The 18,100-nt window shown below is 50.8% G+C and overlaps 1 protein-coding gene across 1 annotated transcript in view; it reads right to left on the bottom strand.

The window, feature by feature from the left end:
- CAPN13 (calpain 13) overlaps positions 1–18,100 on the bottom strand; it is a 76,924-nt gene that overhangs the window by 6,819 nt on the left and 52,005 nt on the right. Inside the window, exons 9-16 of the mRNA XM_057309334.1 lie at positions 15,121–15,195; positions 13,808–13,953; positions 11,990–12,141; positions 5,869–6,071; positions 4,832–4,868; positions 4,417–4,473; positions 1,117–1,174; positions 973–1,031 (exon numbers count right to left, since the gene is read on the bottom strand). Of these exons, the coding sequence (XP_057165317.1) occupies positions 973–1,031; positions 1,117–1,174; positions 4,417–4,473; positions 4,832–4,868; positions 5,869–6,071; positions 11,990–12,141; positions 13,808–13,953; positions 15,121–15,195 (787 nt within the window). The remainder of the gene's footprint in view (positions 1–972; positions 1,032–1,116; positions 1,175–4,416; positions 4,474–4,831; positions 4,869–5,868; positions 6,072–11,989; positions 12,142–13,807; positions 13,954–15,120; positions 15,196–18,100) is intronic.

The following is an 18,100-nucleotide window of genomic DNA, read 5'->3' as shown; positions in this document are numbered from 1 at the left end:
GGGCCATGGGGCCCTTCTGATTCATCTGCGGGGGATGGGCAGTGTCCCCAAGTGACTCCAAACGAGGGCCAGCAGAGACAGGGCTTGATTTACGATTTCATCGAAAAGCGCTCTTGTTCGACAGTCGCCGGCCTCCCATTCCCGGTCGGGCCTTGTTAACAGTGAAGGAGCCGGATCGGTCTCACTCCAGGGAGGCTGCATACACTGAGGGGAGGGTCACAGGGTGCAACTGGGAGCCAGTCTCTCCAGGGGCGGGCAGGGGGTGACTCCTTGGAGGTGGCAGTCAGGACAGGAGTCAGGAGCCCTGGGTTTGATTCCCAGCCTGGCCACTGGTGCCCACGGACTCCTCCCACCCCGGCCCCCAAAGACGTAGCTGGGGCATGGTAGCACTAAATGGGGTATGGCTGCTGTGTAGACCGAGGCGTTTTCTCCAAGTTTCGGGGGTGGTTCTCTTGACTGAGTTGGGGCTTGTTGAACAAGGGATTGAGGGAAGACTCAGCCAGTGGAAAGGGGATGGGTGGGTGGAACACAGCCCCCACTGGTGCTGCCAGGAGGCCATGCAGAATGATGCTAGGACACAGATTTGGAGGCTGCAAACGTCAAATCAGGCACGACTTCTGACTGGCTGTGGGATTACTTAACACACTGCTTAGCCTCTCTGAACCCCTCTCTGTGTGATGGATCACACTTCTTACGTCACAGGGGTTATACTGCAAGGACTACAAGGAAAAGGGTATCCCAGTTCTATTCTCAGCAAGCCAAGATGCTTGACAAATGATAACCACTGACATTGTTGCTGTGGTTGTTCGGGAGAGGTAGTGAGTTAGCACAGAATCCACAGGAACCTGGGCTCTTCGGTGAGCCCTTAGAACCGAAGAAGAGAAAACACTGCCAGTGAAAAGCATTCCTAATGTCCTAATGAACAGGCTCTTAGAGTTGCCAGAGGAGGGGAGGGGGGACTGCAAAGGATACATCCATCAGAGCCACGATGCTCCGGCACTCGTCCAAAGAGAACGTGTCCCCTGGAGTTCCTGGAAGGATGGAAATGTTGGGGGTGTGGCTGACTCAGCAGTGGGGGTGAGGGTGGGGCCAGTAGGCCTGTGGGTCTGACCTTACCTTTCAGGAGCTCCTGGTTGAGAAGGCTCTGAAGCTGGGTGGCATCCATGTTCAGTCCCTGCACCAAACAAGAGTGGGAGACAGGAATCCCATCAGTGCCCAGGAGCTGAGGGGCACACCTGCCTGACTCTGACTTCCAAGCCCTTGTGCCCACCCAGCACATCTAGCCTGTCTTGAAGCCGTTCCCACTCGCTCCAGGGCATGGTGACGCTCCCTCCCTGAACGTCTGTAGTGCTCATCACTCCGGTCGGTTGATACCACGTGGCGGTCACCTTGCATTCCGCTCTTCCTTCATCATGGGACCGAAAGCCGTAGTTGCTTCCTCCCCCCATACCTGGCACTTGGCAGCCCCTCAGGAGAAGTGTTGTTGAGTGAATCAACTCAGCCCTATAGGTGTGTTTCCCCGTCTGCTTCCAGAAAGGGATGGAGAGAAAAGAGGACTGTTGAGTGTGTGAGTGTGAGCACGTGTGTGCACGCGTGCGCAGACAGAAATGAAAGTGCCAGGATCTAGGCTAAGAGAAACTGCTCTAATTGAGCGCATCACTTAGCACTAGTCTTCGTCACCACCGAAGCAAAAAGGAAGACATGGTTTTCCTTGGATTAAACACAGGAAGCAGGGGCGCCTGGGTGGCACAGCGGTTAAGCGTCTGCCTTCGGCTCAGGGCATGATCCCGGCGTTGTGGGATCGAGCCCCACATCAGGCTCCTCCGCTATGAGCCTGCTTCTTCCTCTCCCACTCCCCCTGCTTGTGTTCCCTCTCTCGCTGGCTGTCTCTATCTCTTCAAAAAACAAACAAACAAACAAACAAACAAAAAAACCAGGAAGCAAAGGAGGCTGAGGGGAGAGACACTTTTCTCAGCCTGAACTTCTGAAGTTGTTAACTGCATTCCATTTTCTCCTAGGGACGCTGAGCAGCTGTATGGGGGCCATCTTTCATGGTGACTCCACAGAGAAGCAGAGCCATGCTGCGCAGGGCCATTTCTCACATGCAGGCTGGTAAAAGCGGGTGGGGGGCGGGTGTGATGTGACTTCAGCACTCTGGGGGAGCTGCACACGGGGGACGTGCCAGAGTGAGGTCCCTCAGCAGGGGGCTTTGCAGAGTGGGACTGGGTCAGGCACCCCACAGACCCACACACATGCTGTCCCCAGGGTTGGCCTTACCACCTAACTGAAAGCAGAAGCAGCCCTACAGCCTGTCCTCAGGGGAGAACCCCTTTTAACGCCCCTGAGAAAAACATGCTGCCAGTGTTTAGTTGGCCCTCGGGCCATCCCTCCCACGTCTCACTGGCTGGGTTACGTCAGGAGAGTCAGCACTGTGTGCCCACTATCGACAGAGTGTTTTCCTCAAAAGAATCACGGCACCTAACTTCCAGAGCAGAGGGCAAGGAACTCTAACTTATGTGGAGTCACCAACGAGAATATAAGCAGCTTTAGGACGTGGGCCCTGTCTCCTTCCTTCTGCATGTCTCCCTACCCTAGGACAGTCCCTGACCTGCACCAAAATGTTTGAGGAGATGAGGATAGGAGTGGAGATGAAGATTGCCTTAAACAAATACCCACAGAATTGCACGCCGGTCTCCACCACCTCAACACAAGAGCCCTGAGGACTGATGCCGCGCATTCCCGAAGCTTAGTGTGGTACTTGGAATCATCCTAGGTATTTGGTACCTGTTTGCCAATTGAATAAACGGATAGATGGACATGACCTGACTGAGAGGCTGGGTTATAGCACCATCACCACTGTCACGGATAGATGGACATGACCTGACTCAGAGGCTGGGTTATAGCACCATCACCACTGTCATGGCTGATGAAGGTAACTCACAGTAGTGGTAACGTGTCATTGCGTTTGCTGAAGGCTGGCTAAACAGATACAAGAGATCAAGAGAGGACTCAGTGAGTGCACGCACACACATTTTGCTTTCACCTTTCCTTTGAGGCTACAACCTCTGAGGATAGTTCATAGGTTGTGCAGAACGATGCCAGGTTGGCCCTGTTCACGGGTGCTCAGCCAGGGGGTGAAAAGGGGGTGAAGGTCAGTCTATTTCACTTCTGAGCTCTGCACCTTGGCACAAAGCTGCATATGTCTTTTATTTTAATTCCTACAAAGGCCCCATCTGGACTACCAGTTACCCTCTATGAGGAGACATTTGGTGGTTGTTTGGAAAAACCCTGATTAGAGGGAATCTGTACCATTTGTCACACGACAAATTGTATTTTTTATTTCAGACGGGCAGGTGCGTGAACCACGCTGAGGATTTTGCCATCTGCCCCTGAACGAAGCCTGGTCTCAGGTATCCTGATTAGGTCCTGCTGATTGCCTCGGGGCAGTAAACTGAGTTTGGACATCTGCTCTGGGGGAGCTAATCTGTCTTAATTCAATGCAGATTGAGTACCTTCTCTGGGCCAAGGACAATGACATATTGGGGACAAGGAACGCATATGATACCATCCTTGCCTTTGGGAGCTCACACACTGGGGATAATCATCTGGGCACACCTTGTTTTGCATCAAGTGAAGTGCCTTCTGAGTCAGCCTGGATGTGGACCTGGATCCTGGGCCCATATTGATTTCAAGGAGGTCCATATTGAGCGACTCCTTGAAACACATTCCGCTCACGACAGGCACATTCTTCATTTCTCCTTGCTTTTCCCTCTGGGCCCAGGCTGCCTGAATAATTTCCCTTTAAGCGGCTTCCTAGTTACCCTACTAGCCCTCTGAATGCCTGGCATCCTTCCTGTCCTTGGCCTCTGCCTGGCCCAAGACTGGCATGGTACACATGGTCATATCTATCACTTTGCACTTCCCAAACCAACATGACTATTATTGGCAAAAAGCCCATTGTGCAGAGCCCTTGGCAACTGTTTTTATCCTGGCAAGTCAAGGAGTTCTTTATAACGGTTTATTAAACCATTAAGAAAATCCTCTGTGCACATAGGTGACTTGGCAGGAAAGACACCGTTGGTGCTTTCTGAAGCTGGCTAGCTCCTGGGAGGAATGATGCCAAGGGAGGTGGCAGAGCAGAAGGAAAGATTTCAGAGGGTAATGCCAATTACTTGTTTCAAGATTTAAAATACCCGCCCTTCCATCATTAGCCCCACCCTCACCAAGCCCTACATTCCAGCCCAGATGTCACCCAGGCTGGATGCTACTTCTCTCCAGGGTTTGGTAGCCAGATCAGTTCTGGAGACATCCAGGGAGAGAGTCTGATAAAATGACCCACCAAGTCACTTTTCTTCCCTGTATCCTGACAAGGGCCTGGGGTCCCACCATCACTCGTCCCCGTGCTGAGTACTATACCTGTTGAGCGTATTTGTGGAAGATGCTTTCTTGGGAGTCATTTTCCAGAAGACTTGCCTGGATCAAAGGGAAAATAGTCAATATCAGATTTCTGGGCAATGAAGCTATCTGTCTGGTACAGCGAAGGCACAAGAACCACTCCCCACACCTGCATCTGAGACAGAGACTTCATCCAGCAATCAGATAAAACTTGTAGGGGAATGAGAACACCAAAATTTGTGGAAGGAAGATGATCGGTTCCAGCCTGACCTTGGAGGCTTGGTCTTTTCCCCTCTGCCCTGCCCCTTTGAGCCATCATCAGCCCATTATGGTGTCTCTGTTTTCATTGGTCAGTGCTGAGGTAAGAAGGAGACAGATTTTCCTAGGACTAGGATGTGGCCAATAAAGTTTGCCAATCAAACCTTCGCATACCTACCTTTGGCGCTGTAAGGTTGAAATTGCTGTCCAGAGTCCTAGAAAACGAGGGAAACAGTGTGACAAGGATGAATGGCTCAGTATTTAAAGGAAGCTTGCACATGGAGGACACCCTAGATGGCACTGGACATTTACAACAAGGATCTGAGTGAAGGGCCCTCAGCACACTGGGATGTGACATGGGCAGCCGTGACAGCAGACAGATAAGCATCATAACCACATGTCCAGTCTATTGACTGGCCATCATCTGGTCCTCAAACTATTTAACAAATGGCTTCTCTCACAACCAGATACAGGTACAGTGACCCCCATTGCCAAGACGGCAGATACGCTTTGTCTTACGTTCCAGCCCTGGAGGTACAGTGGCCATCTGGCATGAGGGACTGAGGCACCACCCATGCTCAACTGTAAAGATGGCCGTGATTATAGTGACGTCTGCCTCAGGCCCCACAGGGGATAAGGTGCCCAGCAGGACGTATACTTGCTGATCCCAGTCTTGACCACTGACTTAGCACTAAAGACTCTCCATGACGGGACTATCTTTCAGGCCCATATTGCACTGTCTCCCTGACGTACCCCGCCCCCCTTTCTGGTCATATTTCAGACAACTGCCGAGCATGCCATGTACGATCTTCCTGGGCATATGGCTGACATTGTGCTCACCCACTTCCCTGCTTCTGCTCATGCTTTTTTCTACCTGCACTACCTTTTCCTTTAAACAGTAGACAATGTTTTCCATCAAGGACTAGCTCAAATGCCATTTTCTCCGAGAGGCCTTCCTCAATCCCTCTTGCCCGAGGTGGGTCCGTCTCCTCTGTCCTCCCATGTAACTCTGCACTTCCAGTGAGCAATGGCCCCCATCCTGGTCATGGTCTACTTGTTGGTTCAGACTCTCTTGCCACCCTTTGTGGTGAGCTTCTTGCAAACGAGGCCTGTGCCGTGTCCCCTACTGACACAGTATCTGCAGCCCAGGATGACACACTGTGTTTTTATAAAATGAAGTGGAATCGAACATTCAGAAGCCCAGTGTTTCTGTACCTGTCATCATCTGGCATCTTCAGGAAGATTCGGAGCAAAAACTCAACTGCTTCACTTTGGGCAGAGATGACTACCACGTAGGTCCCAGGTCTCAGATTGAAGGACTTTGTGACATTGCACTTGGTTTTAAAAACTATGCCCTCGATAGCATTTCTGAACTGAGAAAAGAAGGTGGGTGGCAACCTCTTCCAGAAGGGCTGGAACTGGAGGAAAACATGAAGATGGTCAGAAACCCCTTGTCTGCATGGACCCAGCCCCTGGGAGAGACCCACCACCTTCCAGACCCCTTTCCATTCACCAAAACAGTATTACAGGCCCTGAAAAGAGAGACTGTGCTTACCTGGGTTTTCAAAATGCCACAGAATTCAGAATGTTATTTGATATAGACAATGACACCACAATGAATGCAAAAAAAATATTGTACATGGTTTTATCTCATTAAATCCCACAGTATCCTGGGTTTTGGGGTTCATCTCTCTGCTTATAAAGACTTCCATGGAAACCAGTGAAATTGTTCCAGCACTGAATTACTTTTGGAACCCCTGATGCCCCTTCTCTCCTGAACTGTTTACAGTCCTCTTTGGACTGTATAGCTCAGCAGAGTTGGACGCCTCCATTCCCTTCATTTTGTCTTCCCAGCAGAGCCCTGGAATTTCTTCTCATTGGAGAATAATAGGCTCTGATCATTTTCCTTTTATTTCAATATTTTCGTAGAGATAAAACAATAAATAAAATGCAGTTCCCATTACCAGATGTCACATACGTATTACATAATAAAAACCCTTTACTAAATAAATTTTCCCCAATACAGTCGAGCACAGGGACTCCATTTAGAATGGTTACGCAGCGTGAAATGATTATTTGTGAGCTCTGCCTTGGGGAGAAATAGGGAGAAAGGGAGAGTTTCTTTTCAGAGGGTGGGAGCAGGGCCGGGCTACAGGATGAGACAGGAGGCAGGTCCCTGTCCCAGGTAGGCACCAGGGGCTGGATGCAACCAAAATCACCAAAGTGATTTTGCAGATGCTAACAGGGGCCCCAGTAGGTTTGGAGCCTGACTTGTGTGAGCCCTTCTGGCAAAAGCAACGACGAGAACAGTTCTTCTCCAGAAAGCCAGCACCGCCCTATGGCTCTGGGTACGTACGTGTGTAAGCACATGCACGTGCACATGGGGAGGCACCATGTACAGAAGTGTGTGTGCCTCCTACAATCCAGAATTTCCCTGCTTCCCTGCTCTCCTCTCTCCATTGGACTCTTGCAGCCTCGTCCAGGCTCCCTAGCCTCTGGGGTACACTTGCTCAGCGGCAGCCAGAAGTGTGAGTCTGTGACACGATGGGAGGCTCTTGGTCTAGTGCACAGAGACCCAGCATCAAATTAATGCAGGCCTAGTTGCACACAGACCTGACCCTGTAGTTCTAGGGATGGGGCTTGTGCCTTTTCCTGGGTCAAATCCCCACTTCTCGCTCCAGCTCTAGAGATTTGTTCCTTGCACCTGAGTGCCTCCCTCGAAGCCCTTCCAGAAGTTCTACTCCCATGACCAGGGTGCTGGAAATGAAAATCAGATCCTAAACCCCGCTCTGTGGCTGGGCCGCTGCTGTCCGTGGCCTCCCTGCTGCCCGCTTTCTGCCCGGGCTTCTGAGTATCCTCTGCTTGGAGAGCCCCTGTCCTGGCCTTTGCCTACCTATTGGGGCACCCCTGAAAGGCCTGGAGGAGTTTCCCTGGACCCAGAAGCATGCTATAGGTACTACCCGTTGGTTGTGGCTACATCCTTGGTCCCCAGGCACACGCACCTCCCCCGGCAGCCACAGCCCCATAGAGCCCACATCCATTTAAGGGGTCTGCGTGCCCGTTAACTCTATCTGTCCTTCTCTATCCTTGCTCTTAAACACCCTGTACCAATGCCGAGCCAGCATATCTGCTCAGGAGAGGTGGCAATTTGGTTGTAAGAGGAGCTAGATATGCCCTGAAGGTGCATTTGCAGAGCGCGCATCCTTTGGGAGGTGGATTCGGGGGCTGACAAAGACTATGAGGCTGAAGTCCCCCTCAGATGCCGAGAGCTCTGCTTCTTATCTTAAATAGGAAAGAACCGGCTGCATCAGTCTTATCTATCGGAGGCCAAATTCTCAAGGATGCTTTCACGGTTGCAGCCCCTCTTAGATTTCAAACCAAAGAACAGCTCGAGGGGTCCAGCCTTTAGACCAGGACGGCAAAAATATGTCCTGCACGGTCGATCTACTTGGAGATTCTAAGTTTGTTACAAGACAGAGCAAGACTAAATTTGTAGCCACCGAACAGCAGGAGATGAGCCAGAGTTACGGGTGTTGGAAGAGGCGTAGCAGTTTACCAGTGCACGGCTACGGAGGCATGGGAAGGTGCTGAGTCATACCTGAGGGTCCACCTGCAGGGAAGAAAAAGAAAGGCCGATTCAGGAACTAAACCAAAACACAAAGGCAAGCAGATCCCAGCAGCCTGGCTCAGGGCCCCGCGTTCCTTCCTCCTGCGGTCAGCCTCTTCCCTGCACACCCCATGGGATGGGAGCATGACTCATTCCCTATGCAGAGATGTGGAAAGAAAACCTAACCTGTTATAGGTTGTAGGGAGCTCAAGGGGGAAAGAAACAGAGGAGGAGTCTCTCCCTTCGTCAGCTCAGCCACATGTGGTTACTTTTTATAGCAATGATGAGAAATCAAGGGAAGAATGAGATGTCGATGGGGCAGGGGTAAGGCAGAACCTAGATCAAATGTCAGTTTCCCAGCATCAGGAGCTCCAATGCAAGGAAATTTCTTTTATTCCATCGTGCCACTGTAAAATATGGCGGGAATTTGTTCTAGACCTCCCGGTGTTTGTAGGGAAGGTACGTGTGCATCTGACTAGGGAAATGCCTACATTCTGTCTTTCCATGTGGCAAAGGAAGCACTGAGGATGCAGCCCCATTTTTTTTTTTTTTTTTTTTTTTTAGAAATATTGCAGCCCCATTTTTAAACCACTCTGCCATCCACAAGGTGCTTCCCTGTAACCCTGAAAGCAGACGCTGGGACCGTTTTATGGATGTGGAAACAGTCCCAGCAGTCTAAGGAACAGAGGTGGGAATAAAGCAAGCTGCTTTGCTTCCTTGGTGATTAAGACCCACTGCCCAACACCGTCTTCCATGGTTACTGTGGGTTTTGGTTCTTTCCCCCTGCTGATACTACCCCCGACCCCCTGCAACCATGTGTACAGACCACTTGATTTGCCCAGGCAGACTTTTCTGGAGACCAAGAGTGAGCTGGAAGGAGGTGGAAAGTCCCAGCCTGTGAGGAGGGGGAGCCTTGGGGTGAAGATGAAATGGCTTGTCCGCCCCTGTCCTTTTCCTCTGCCTATTCAGACACCACCTGTGTTTGTTGTGATGGAAGACATAGCGGTGCTCCCGGAGTTGAGGGTCGCAGGACCACGCCAGGGCCAGAGAACCGTACGTAGCCGTCATACAAGCAGCATTTACCCACAGACACCATCAGAGCCCTACAGACTTCTGAGAGTCTGGTGGCTGGCATGCACATAGTGTATTTCTCAGCTGAACTGGGAAAGGAACCCAAGTGTCTCTTGAGTTGCCATAGTCTGGACAGTTTTTTGGTGTTTAACTCAGTCAGGATCCTGAGAGATCCATTGGGACCTGCAGGGAGCCTGAGGAGACCTCAGGTCTGAGAGTCTTTTTAGCAAAGTGTACAGCTGAGAAATGCATCTCTGGCTGAAAAGTAGATAAATGGGCTCGGCAGCATTTAAAAACAGATAGGATTACAATCGTGCCAGGGCTCCTGAACTATAAAGATTTTGAGCAAATCAGTTAACACAAACAAGGCTGCCGTGATATGATGCCTCATAGATGGCAATGTGAACAGCTTCCCCAGTTGTGTGCTGAAGCAGCCCTCTTTCCCTCTCTGGGCTTCTGTCTCTCATCAGAAGAGGCAGTAGTCCTCATCAGGAGAGAGTAGCAGGACTATCCTCTCCTGCTACTCTCGCCTCGTGAGAGAGAGAGAACTAGTCAATCCTGGCTGGGTAGACCAGATGCCTCAATTCCTCCCCAGTCCCCTTCCTTTTTTCTTCTCAGAGGTGAGTTAGGAGACTCTGAGGACAAGAGTCCTCTCAGAAGGTACCTGAATCACTTAGGATTCTTGGTTGGAAGCAAAGGAAACCAACCAGGATGGGATGAGCAAAAAGCCATTTACAAGAAGTCTAGAGAATGCAGCTGGGAAAGTGGGTGGGAAGCAGTGGGAACAGCTACACAGCTGGATGCCAGCCCAGGATCTGTCTGCACTGCTGCTGCCGGGCCCCAAGATTTGCTATGAATAATCCCTTGGCTGGTCCTACCTCAAGAGTCCAAACCCAAAGTGACTGAGATTGTGGGGATGGGGGAAGCGGGCATGAAAGGAGCATTTAACTGGACAAGACTGGCTCACACATCTACCCCTTTGCAACCAGGGGGTGGGGAGAGGAAATACTTGGCCTCTTTGGTTGCTGCGGTGGGAAACTAGGCCCTGCCTTCCACCAAGTGGAAGAGCGTTCAGGTGCGTGGTGGTGAGGACAATGACAACTGCCTATCGCTGCACCTTTCAATGTTCTTTGATGGCCTTGGCAGGTTTCAGGCACCTCAGAAGTACTGTGCCAAACCCCAACCATTGCTTCTCCATTGATATCACACAACTGGGAAGTAGAAATGTGCTCAGAACTAGAACCCAAAGGCCTCTCCTTCTTCTAGAGCCAGAATCACTGTTTTCCTTCAAGCCGTGAGCATCACGAGGAAAGCAAGCACCTAAGCCCCACTGAGAGACCGGGACCTGGGACCAGGAGCTCTGGTATCAAGCACTTTTCTGTCACCTCCTAGCTGTACCTTGGGCAGGTCACTTATGCTCTCTCAGCTTTGGCTTCCACATCTATAAAATGGTTTTTGAAGCAATGAATATGAACACACTTCAAAGTCTGAAGTGCGGTATCACTTGAAGCCTTCTCATTAGAGTGAACTACGGCCAGGACACAGGACTGCCCCAGCGTGAGCAGAGTACCCAGGAGCTCTGCCTGTCACACATGCGCTGACCTGTGCTTCTGACTGTTGCCCTAGGCTCAGTGGACAGGAATGAAGATTATTCCTAGAGATGTTATAATCAGAGCCCCAGCCACAGAGGTGATGGTTATGTTTGACTGAAGGCCTGGGGGACATCTGCGCCCAATCCCCCACTCTGCCGTTAACTCGGACCATGTCACTTCACTTGCTGGGCCTCAGTTCCTTCATTTCTACCATAAAGACAGTGGTCTTAGTTATCTCAGTGCAGAGAGGGTGTGGAGCATATGATTTAAGAACCATTCACTTTATCTTTGGTGTGCATTAAATTATTTGGTAAAGGAGGTGGGAGCAGAGGTATCAGATTTTCTTTTGTAGCACTTTTAAATAGTATTTTAAAAAATGAGCTCCCTGATTACTTGCTCCCAGTGGGGTGTGTGCAGACTTGCGGGTGGGAGGATGGTCCCTCAGGAACTGCAAAGCTTGTTGGGAGTGCCATGGTGGGAGAGGACGCCAGATGGAGAGGAAAACCTGACCTTGGGTGAGTAGCCAAGCAGATGCCCACAAGCCAACCACTAAGCTGTAGGGCTGGATATTGGTTTAAATACAAGAGAAAACATACCTCCTGGTTTTATACCCAGGACTGGTTTTTTTCCTTAAACTCCTTCCAAAGTTTAGTCAATGATTCTCAAACTTTAATTCACATAAGTGGCACCCAGGGAGCTTGTTACAATGTGGATTTTCAGACTCTGTCCATGGAGGTTCAGATTCAGAAGGTTTGGGACGGCCCCAGAAACCCGCACTGCAGCAACAGATGGTCTTGGACAAGACTACGTTTTGAGTGACAAGCATTTGAGCCTGCAGCATACCAGGAAATGCTGACAAGTGACACTGGAAGGAGGTGTGTCCCACTGCAAGCCTGGTCAAGCCTGATCTCCTGTCAGGCCCAGGTTTTTATTTATTGAACCAGGTGAACCCTAGAGCCTTTTGTGTTTGATCTCTGAGCCCTTTGTGTTTGGAATCTCCCAGCCTGGTCAGCTGCTCTCTCTGCCCAAAGAATGCACAAATGCCTGAAAGGGTAAGCCCTGATACAGGCTGCCTTACCTTGAACACCTTGAAGCTTAGCGGAAATTTGTCTCTCGCCTTTAAATTCTGCGGCATGACGTTGACGGACATGATGACATTGTTGCTTTCCGTGCCTTCTGGCACAGAGAAGATGTACTGCGTGCCCCTCGGAAGTCCTTCTGCATGAGAAAGAGCTGTCACTGGAGCTCGGCTGGGCTTCTATGACTCCTAGACCTAGGCATGCTGATTCAGAAAGCTCTGGTGGCTTGTGTTGGAAACTCTGGATTTGGAGACCTAAGGCTCGGGTCCCAGTCCCCACAGTTACTAGCTGTGGCACAACCTTCTTCATTTTGTAAGCCTCCGTCTCTTCCTCTTAAAAACAAGGAGGGGAAGTATATCCCCCCTTGGTGAAAATGTTTCCTTAACAGTAAAGTTGAGGGCTATTTTTATCATAATAAGAACTCAGATATGTATGAGCTTGTGCATTGGCGATAACCATCAGAGCCTTGAAATGATGTCAGTCCCCAAGCACCAATGGAGACAGAGGAAAACAGGCAGAGGGGTGGCAACTCACAGGACTCTACTACCCAGGTGTGCTCATCAGAGCCAGAGCCCAGCGCTTTGGGAGCTCTTGGGAGCGCTTTTGGGAGACAGAAGTAAGGTGATTAAGGCAGATTCAAATACATGGAAGAATGAAGGTAAGTCAGGATAGAGATGAATCAGTACACATCAGCAGGGTCAGGTCACAGGTTGGGAAGCTCTGAGAGGGGAACGGACAGACGCAGAGGCTCCTCCTTGCGAGGGTTGAACACGATGATGCATCCAAGTGTACCTAGCGGTGCCCAGCACGTACTTGCTCGCTGGCTCCCTTCCCTCTTTCCCACGCAAGGAATTGCTAAGAATAGCCCCAATGTAACATTTTGCTTAATTCATTGATATACGCTATATCCAGGGAAGGGGACTTTGGCCCAAAAGTCAGACAGATGAGGCTCTGGAAGGTGAATCAGTCAATTTACTGCCCAAGTGTGACTTGGCAGTTCCTTAGAGTCCACCCGTGGCCTCCTGGTGCCTAGGTTCTCCGACCGGCAGAGTGAAGATCCTGGAGGTTGAAAAGAGGGACACCTGGGGAGTCATTCAAGCAAGCCATTCTCAACAGGCAGGTGCCAAGGAGAGGGAATGGTCACATCTAGGTGCAAACACACACTCACACACACACTTGTTTGCACAGCTTCTCCGCTCGAGGATGCGTAAGCATACTCAGGTTCGTGTTCACGGGGAGCTAGTTCACTCATCTGTGTGGCAAATGGGGAGCTGGAGGTGCGGTGAAAATATGTGACCCTCCCAAGGTCACATTCAACAAAATTCATCTCAGGGGAGCCCGAAGACAGGTTCTGAGGTGCCCACCTCTGGGATCTCAGTGTGCTGCTCCAGGATACACCAACCAGCATGGGGCAGGCATATTCTCTTATGTCTGGATGGTGCTTTTTGGGGCAAAGGGATAGTGTAACCCAAGCCCTGACTTTTGTCTAGTGCTGTTTCCACAGCTCCCCACCGTCCTGGGTAATTACTGGAGAGCAGTGAGCCTGTCTTCCTCCTGGGAGATGGAAGTTAGTAGGATGGTGGGGGAGCATGACAGGGCAGGGGAGGCACACTTGAGATTCTCCCACCCAGCCCACCAGCAACGGTTTCCCTTGAAGAAGAACAGCTGTCCCTTTAGACCAGCAGATTCCTCTCCTTTCAAGTTCAGGCTGATGGTCTAGAATCAAAAGCCATTGAGACTTGAAGCCAGGACAGGGCTAGGGCTGGCTGTTCCACCTAGCAGAAGATTACCAAGGTCATAACTACCTGTGGTGTCTCCTGGAGTTGTCCGATTCTTAAACGTCATTTGGGACCATCTGTCATGAGGCATGCTTCCTTCATTCAGACCGACTGGAAATTGGTTACATATATACAGGCAGGAGAAGTTGTCTTGGAAATCTTGACATGACATCCTGTTATAAACAGATACAAGTCATTTTACCGGTTTTGTCCCTAGGGTGAGGGTTCCCATCTCTCCACTCTACCTTTGTCCATCAGTTCCAGTATTTGTGGACTTACCCCTGTCCTAGCCAAAGACCTGAGCCTCATTCTGGCTCACTCACGGTCAAGTACACTTCGCCCTCCTGTTGGGAGGGCAGGACTGAATAAAATTCTGGGTTCCGCATGTCCCTCTCATGGCCATGAAGGATGACTGTCGTCTCCCTCTGCTCTGGGTCCTACATGGTGCTAGGAAAACTGCTGTTCCCTCACACTCTACCCCAAATTCATTGTTGAGATCCTTATCAGAACAGTTTCAACATCTAAAGTCCCACCTTGTATAATGCCCAGTGCTTATCACATTATACTCAACTGATAAATTGTTGGGCACGACATCTGAAACTAATGATATACTTTATCAGCTAATTGAATTTAAATTTTAAAAAAGGGCAGAAAATAGGAAAAAAATAAAATCCCACCTTGTATTGTGATTAAAGTGGAGATATTGGAAATATTTTTCCTTTCTAATTTACATTTGTCTCTCTGCTTCTTGATTCCTTAGACCCAGCGTCCTTTTCCCATGTGCTAAATTCATTTAAATACTCTCCTAAGCAAACCATACAACCTCTCAGGGAAATGTCCTTATTATCCTTTAAGATGTGAGCACATGGCTGAGAATGTGTTTTTAAAACATCTAGTCCTACATAGCTGTCGGGTGAGGACACTGATGTCTCACCCAGAGCTCCAGAGTCAAGGCTGGGAGATTAATACTGAATTGCTCTTTTGGAAGACTGTGGAGCTCCAGGGGGACGCTGGGTCCTCATAAGGTGGTGTGGAAGGCACAGCTGTGATAATCAGGCATCCTGGCTTCCAGGAAACTACTGATTTCAAAGCTTTGGGGCCAGCATTCCCTTTTACCATTAACATTTCCTGGAAGTTCCAACATTTTAGAACTGAAACACCTTTCACACAAAGAGAAAGCACACAAATAATCTCCCATCCACAGCTTTTGTGTCTTGGTGGAAAAAAAGAGTCCCCTTCTACACAGGTCTCTGCAAAGCTAATCTCTAGTCCCACGGAAGTTTAGGGAAAGGGGTAGGGATTGAGGGTGCGAGCAGTAAGTGAAGCTAAAAGAAAAATACCAGAACTCGCCATCTTCCTTATTCTCACACAGCAGTCTTTTCTGCTGGTCGTGGGCTTTCTGCCATTCCGGAGACCTGAGTGCGGACAGACAGACAGGGTGAGAGCTCCCGAAGCGCTGCATCTCAGCAAAATGTGCCCCAGCAGGAGCCCTGGCCTCCGTTAGTTCTGGGGGTGCACGTGGAGGGTCTCATTCTCTCTAGGGACAGAATTCTGTCATTCTCTGTACGCTGGTAGCTTCTAAATGGTCTCCAGTCAGATCCTCTTCCCTGAGCGTTAGACGGATACACGCTACGGGCCATGCCGTGTCTCCACCTGAGCCCAGGGTGACCTGGAAACCAACCTATCCCAAACCGCACCTCTCTTCTCGCAGGGCCGTGGGAAGGCGAGAAGCCACGTCCTTATACCTCCCATGTGCAAGCAACCACCAAATAGTGATTTATGATTCCACCTCCAAAACTCCTCTCAATGCCACCCACTTATGTCCAGTCCTCCTGCAGCTCTCCTGGTTCATGACCCCTCACCCCCTTCTTGGACTTCCCACTAGTCTCCCACCACGCAGTCGTGTCCACTTCCCTATCCACTCTCCACACTGCCATCAAAATGATCTTTCTAGACCCGAAATCAGATTTCTGACATCTCCCTGCTTATAACACATCGGGGGTTCCCTTTCCCTCTCAGGATGAAGTTCAAGCTCCTGAAACAGGACCTTGGCCTCTGCGTACCTCTGTGGCTTTACCGAGCAGCTCCCTACTGCCCCCCACACCCCACCCTTAAATTCTGCGCTCAGAACATGAATGTCTTCATCTCCTTGGAAATACCTGTCCCTGCCCTGGCCTCGCCGCCAGGCTCCCTCTGCTTGGGCTAGTCTTCCTCCTCTCAGTCCTGTAACCCGAGGACGTCACTCATCTTTCCTCCTAAAAGCCACCTCTGTTGGAAACCTTGCTTGTGCCCCCGTAGTGCCCCTACTCTACTTCGAGAGTCAGTGCCCCCCCCCCGAACCCACAGAGCGCCCTGTACCACTTACGTCTCAGCACTTAGTACCCCGCGTTTCAAGTGCTGCTTTCTTTCTTGCCGTCCCTCACTGGACTCCGAGCTCCACGAGCTCAGGGAGACTCTCTCACCATTACATCGTCACAGGGGTTAACACACCATCTTGGCACGCGGGCATGCAATAGCTTTCTGCTTGCCTAATTCATAGAGTTGCCCAGTTCACTGGGATAATGTATCCCAGAAGCCAGTCCTAGGGTCTGTGGGGCAGGAGGAGGCCCTCACAGGCAGAAGGGAGCTGCTGTCATTTCTTCAGCCAGCTCCTCGTAGCAGAGACATGCTCATAAGCAACAGGTCCCAGAGGCGCAAACGTGTCATGGCTCTGTCTCTAGGAGTGGCTGGCGTCCTGCATCGAGGGCCTGGGTCAGCTCTGTGCTGGGAGAGCAAGGCAGGGCCCACCACTTAGGCTTCGGGCGGCAGGCTCAGCCAGTGAGATGTGTTATTGTAAAGCGGCAATTTTATAATTAAGTGATAATTACATTTTCTGCAGTGTGTAAGGGAAAATAAATGTAGTGTAAATCAATATGCTATCGATTCATGCAAGTTTGCCTTTAAGTGTGTGCGTCTGAAATTTCAATTATGGCCGAGATTAGACCATCCGGCTCCCTCCATCCATCTCCACTCCTTAGAAAGCAGGGAGGGCACTGACCATCTGCACGGAGATGGTGATCGTGTGGCCCTGTCACTTTCTTCCAGTCCCTTCCTGTCACTTTCTGGAGGGACGTGGTGAACCTAAGCACAGCCAGGTGCGTGACCCTCAGAGCGCTGCCAGGCCCACCTCGCTGTTCTCTGCCCTGCACGTGTCTCGCCCTGTTGAAGGGCCTTCAGAAATCCCGTGCCCGTAGGGTGTAGACCCAAATTCCCAAGCTGGCATTGGGCTCTCTGGCCCCAGCTCCCAGCACTTCTCTCCCTGGACGCACTATAAGCATTCCTGGCTCAGCACAGTTGTCTACATGTCCCCACCTTCCTGGTGATAGCTTTTTTTTCCTGCTTGAACTTAAGTTCGACTCTATCCATGAAGCTTGCCCTCAACATGCCAGCCCATGGGAAGCTTCTCTTCCTTAAGGTCTGGTGCCCCTGCTGCCTTCACCAGTCACGCGATATTTAGCACAGGAGACGTGGTGGAATCTGTCGCCTCTTCTCCTCCCCAGGGCAAATGTGTCATTGACATTTGCCCTTCCTGCACTCCAATCCCAGCAGCCAACCCTGAGTCAGGGCTTCTGTTAATCACATAGCCCCCCTGGGCCATATTGGCAGCTTGGGGTAATGACTGAGAAAGGGAACTGGCAAAGGACAGAAGTGGCTAAGATTTATATCGGAAGAGGCAAAGGATATCCCCAGGAAGGAAGAAAGAATAGAGGCAAGATAAAAGGAGAAGGGGAACAGCGAGTGAAAACACAACGCTGCCCATGGTTCATGCGCCGCAATTTCAGGCCCCTTCTGTGGAGGGGATTCAGCGGCTCTGTGCTCCAGGGGGCATCTGAGGTCCCACCAGGTTCTTCTATGAATCCATGTTGCCTGCTCCCCCTCTTCCGCCTGTTCCCCCTTCTCTACCCCCAGCTCCAGTGTCTGTGCATCTTCCGTTTGCTGAGTGCCCGCTCGAGCAGGCACACAGGCTACTGGGGCTCAAACGTCAGGCTGGGTTCTGGGCAGCCCGAAAGTAGGGCAGGGACGCTGGCCAACTCTGCATTTGCCTTCCAGAACTCACTTCTCACTGTATTCACTGCTGTTGGGTGCTGTTCACCTGTTTGTCTGAACGCTTTGCATTTCCTTTCCAGCCTTGTTCTCTTTCCCACCATTGCCTCCCCCTACCCTGCCGGCTGCCAGAGGAGCAGGGAGCCTGTCCCTGGCTGGCCCTCTAGGGAGAGCTGTCTTATTCTTAGCCACGGATGGGGACGAGAGATCAGTCTTCTTGGCAGCTGGGAAATGCGA

Source organism: Ursus arctos, unplaced genomic scaffold (assembly GCF_023065955.2).
Source record: "Ursus arctos isolate Adak ecotype North America unplaced genomic scaffold, UrsArc2.0 scaffold_8, whole genome shotgun sequence".
Lineage (NCBI taxonomy): Eukaryota > Metazoa > Chordata > Mammalia > Carnivora > Ursidae > Ursus > Ursus arctos.
This window is presented reverse-complemented; position numbering and strand designations above follow the sequence as displayed.